This window comes from Pyrgilauda ruficollis, unplaced genomic scaffold (genome assembly GCF_017590135.1).
Source record: "Pyrgilauda ruficollis isolate IOZ18807 unplaced genomic scaffold, ASM1759013v1 scaffold1399, whole genome shotgun sequence".
NCBI classification, from domain to species: Eukaryota; Metazoa; Chordata; class Aves; order Passeriformes; family Passeridae; genus Pyrgilauda; species Pyrgilauda ruficollis.
In genome coordinates, this window is record NW_024512532.1 from 2,366 (window position 1) to 5,803 (window position 3,438).

General features: G+C 45.1%; 1 protein-coding gene across 1 annotated transcript; it reads right to left on the bottom strand.

The window, feature by feature from the left end:
* Positions 1-254: 254 nt before the first annotated feature.
* LOC121349381 (suppressor of SWI4 1 homolog) lies at positions 255-2,695 on the bottom strand (the record flags this gene model as incomplete). Its single annotated transcript, XM_041459694.1, has 3 exons — positions 255-428; positions 1,629-1,679; positions 2,576-2,695. Coding segments are annotated over 3 exons (345 nt in total), but the record flags the coding sequence as incomplete, so codon positions are not given.
* Positions 2,696-3,438: the final 743 nt, after the last annotated feature.

A 3,438-nucleotide genomic window follows, 5' to 3' on the forward strand; every position in this document is an offset into this window, starting at 1 on the left:
ATTCCAGATTAACTCCCAGATAATTCTTGGATAATTCCCAGGTAATTCCTGAAGAATTCCGGATAGAATTTCAGGATAATTCCCAGATAATTCCTGGACAATTCCCTGAATAATCTCCAAATAATTCCAGGATAATTCCTGATTAATTCCCGATTAATTCCCGATTAATTCCCGATTAATTCCCAAATAATTCCAGGTAATCCCCACGGAATTCCTGACGAATTCCAGGATGAAATCCCGGGATTTTCCCTGACCTTGTGGACGTTGAGGGCCGGGAACATCCCCTGGAACATCCCGGCCATCAGCCGCAGCTCCGGCCGCGCCCGCGCCCCGAAATTGCCCAGCACCAGCAGAGGGGGGTGCAGGAACTGCTGCTCGTGCATGCGGTGCCTCCTGAGGGCTGAGACCACGTCACGCACCAGGGAGTACTGAAAACGGGGAGAAAAGGGGGAAAAATGGGAAAAAATAATGAAATTATCCATAAAAATACCAAAAATCCCACAGAAAATCCCCCCTCAGGAGCCCCGGAGTGCTGCTCGGGCAGGCCGTGCCTCCGGAGGGCTGAGACCACGTCACGCACCAGGGAGTGCTGAAAACGGGCAGAAAAGGGGAAAAAATGGGATTAAATAGTGAAATTATCCATAAAAATACCAAAAATCCCACAGAAAAGCCTCCCCCAGGAGTCCCGGAGCTGCCACTCGGGCAGGCCGTGCCTCCGGAGGGCCGAGACCACGTCACGCACCAGGGAGTGCTGAAAACGGGGAGAAAATGGGGAAAAAATGGGAAAAAAAGGGGAAAAATTGGGAGTCAAGCCTGAAAATTTTGATAAAAATACCATAAAATTCCATTAAAATTCAATTAAAATCCCCCTCAGGAGCCCCGGAGCTGCCACTCGGGCAGGCCGTGCCTCCGGAGGGCCGAGACCACGTCACGCACCAGGGAGTGCTGAAAACGGGGAGAAAATGGGGAAAAAATGGGAAAAAAAGGGGAAAAAATGGGAAAAAAAGGGGAAAAAATGGGAAAAAAAGGGGAAAAAATGGGATTCAATCCTGAAAATTTTGATAAAAATACCATAAAATTCCATTAAAATCCCCCTCAGGAGCCCCGGAGCTGCCACTCGGGCAGGCCGTGCCTCCTGAGGGCCGAGACCACGTCATGCACAAGGGAGTGCTGAAAATGGGGAAAAAATGGGATTAAATAATGAAAAAATTGACAAAAATACCATAAAATCCCATTAAAATCCCCCTCAGGAGCCCCGGAGCTGCCACTCGGGCAGGCCGTGCCTCCTGAGGGCCGAGACCACGTCACGCACCAGGGAGTGCTGGAAACGGGGAAAAAAGGGGAAAAAATGGGATTAAATACTAAAAAAAAATCCATAAAAGCCTGAGAAATCCCATAAAAATCAGCTCAGAATCCCAAAAAAATCCCAAATCCCAAAAGTAGTCCCCGGATTCTGGATCAGGAAGTAACAGGAATCCCAAAGAAATCCTGCAATTCACAAAAAATCACCTCAGAATTCCCCCCAAAAAAAAAATCCTTGGGATTAATCTCTCCTCCAGGATCGCAAAAAAAAAAAAAACCCCAGAATTCCCAAAAATTCCCAAAATTCTCGGAATTCCTGGACTCACCTGCAGCACTTTGAAGGTCAGGGTGGGACCCCCCGGCAGACGGAAAAGTTTCTGGGAAGGAGGAAAAGATTCAGGAGTGGGAAAAATGCAGGAAAATCACAGAAAAATCCTGGAAAATCCTGGGAAAATTCCGGGACAAAATATCAGGGAAAATCTTCAGGAAAAACCAGTGAAAATCACAGGAAAATCCTGGAAATTTTCCATAAAAATCCTGGAAAATTTCCCAGAAAAAAAGCCTGGAAAAATTCCACAAAAAACCTGGAAAAATTCCAGAAAAATCCTTGGAAAAATCCCTGGAAAATTCCAGGAAGATTCTGGAAAAATCCCAGGAAAATTCCGGGAAAATCACAGAAAAATCCTGGAAAAAATTCTGAGAAGATTCTGGGAAAAAATCCCAGAAAATTCCTGGGAAAATTCCCAGAAAAACCCCGTAAAAACATCAGAAAATTCCTCAGAAAAATCCTGGAAAAATTCCCAGAAGCATCCCAGAAAAATGCCAAAAAAACCTGGAAAATCTCAGGAAAATTCCGGGAAAAATCTCAAACAAATCCTGGGAAAATTCCAAAAAAATCCTAGGAAAATTCTGGGAAATTCCTGGAAAAAAAAATACCGGGGAAATTATAGAAAAATCCCAGGAAAATCCAGGGAAAATTCCTGAAAAATCCTTGGAAAAATGCTCAGAAAAATCCTGGAAAATCCCTAAAAAAATCCTGGCAAAATCCTCAGAAAATTCCCAAAAAAAAATCCCAGAAAAATTTCGGGAAAATCCCAGAAAATTCCTGACCCCAACCCCCAAATTCCACCCCCGGACCCATCAGAGCGTTTACTTTGAGATCAATCACAGAATTCGGGATCAATTTTGGAAAATTCCTTCATCCTCTGGGTCCGGCAGGGTTTGGGATCCCCTGGAATTCCCCAAAATTCCCCAAAATTCCCGGAATTCTCACCAGGTTGATGCCGGTTTGGGATTTGCTGAGCACCAGGAACTGCGTCACCCCCAGGGGCCCGGCCACGGCCACCAGGTCCCGCAGGGAATTGCTCCGGCGCACCTGGAAAGGGCAAAATTCCTGAATTCCAAAATTCCTCAGGCATCCCAAAAAATTCATTAGAATTCAATTAAAATCCCCCTCAGGAGTCCCAGAACTGCTGCTCGGGCAGGCCGTGCCTCCTGAGGGCTGAGACCACGTCACGCACCAGGGAGTGCTGAAAATGGGGAAAAAATGGGAAAAAATGGGATTAAATGGGATTAAATCCTGAAAAATTTGATGAAAATACCAAAAATCCCCCTCAAATTAAATTAAAATTCAATTAAAATCCCCCCCAGGAGCCCCAGAACTGCTGCTCAGGCAGGCCGTGCCTGCTGAGGGCTGAGACCACGTCACGCACCAGGGAATGCTTTAAATGGGGAGAAAATGGGGAAAAAATGGGAAAAAATGGGATTAAAACATGAAATGATCCATAAAAATACCAAAAATACAAAAAAAATCCCATTAAAATCCATTTAATCCCAAAAAAATCCCAGTAAAATCTCCCTCAGGAGCCCCAGAGCTGCTGCTCGGGCACCCCAAAAATCCCTGGAAGAGAAACCTCGAAATTCCTGAGAAAAAAACCCGAAATTACTGGGAAAAAACCCCAAACTTCCTGAATTCCAAATTCCTGAGATCCCAAAATTCCAGAATCCCAAATTGCTGAATCCCAAAATTCCGGGAAAAGCCGTCAGAATTCTGGAGGAGACCCCCAAAAACCAAAAAATTCCTAAGAGAAACCTGTGGAAAAAACCCAGTCCCAGTGATCCCAAAATCCCAGTGAT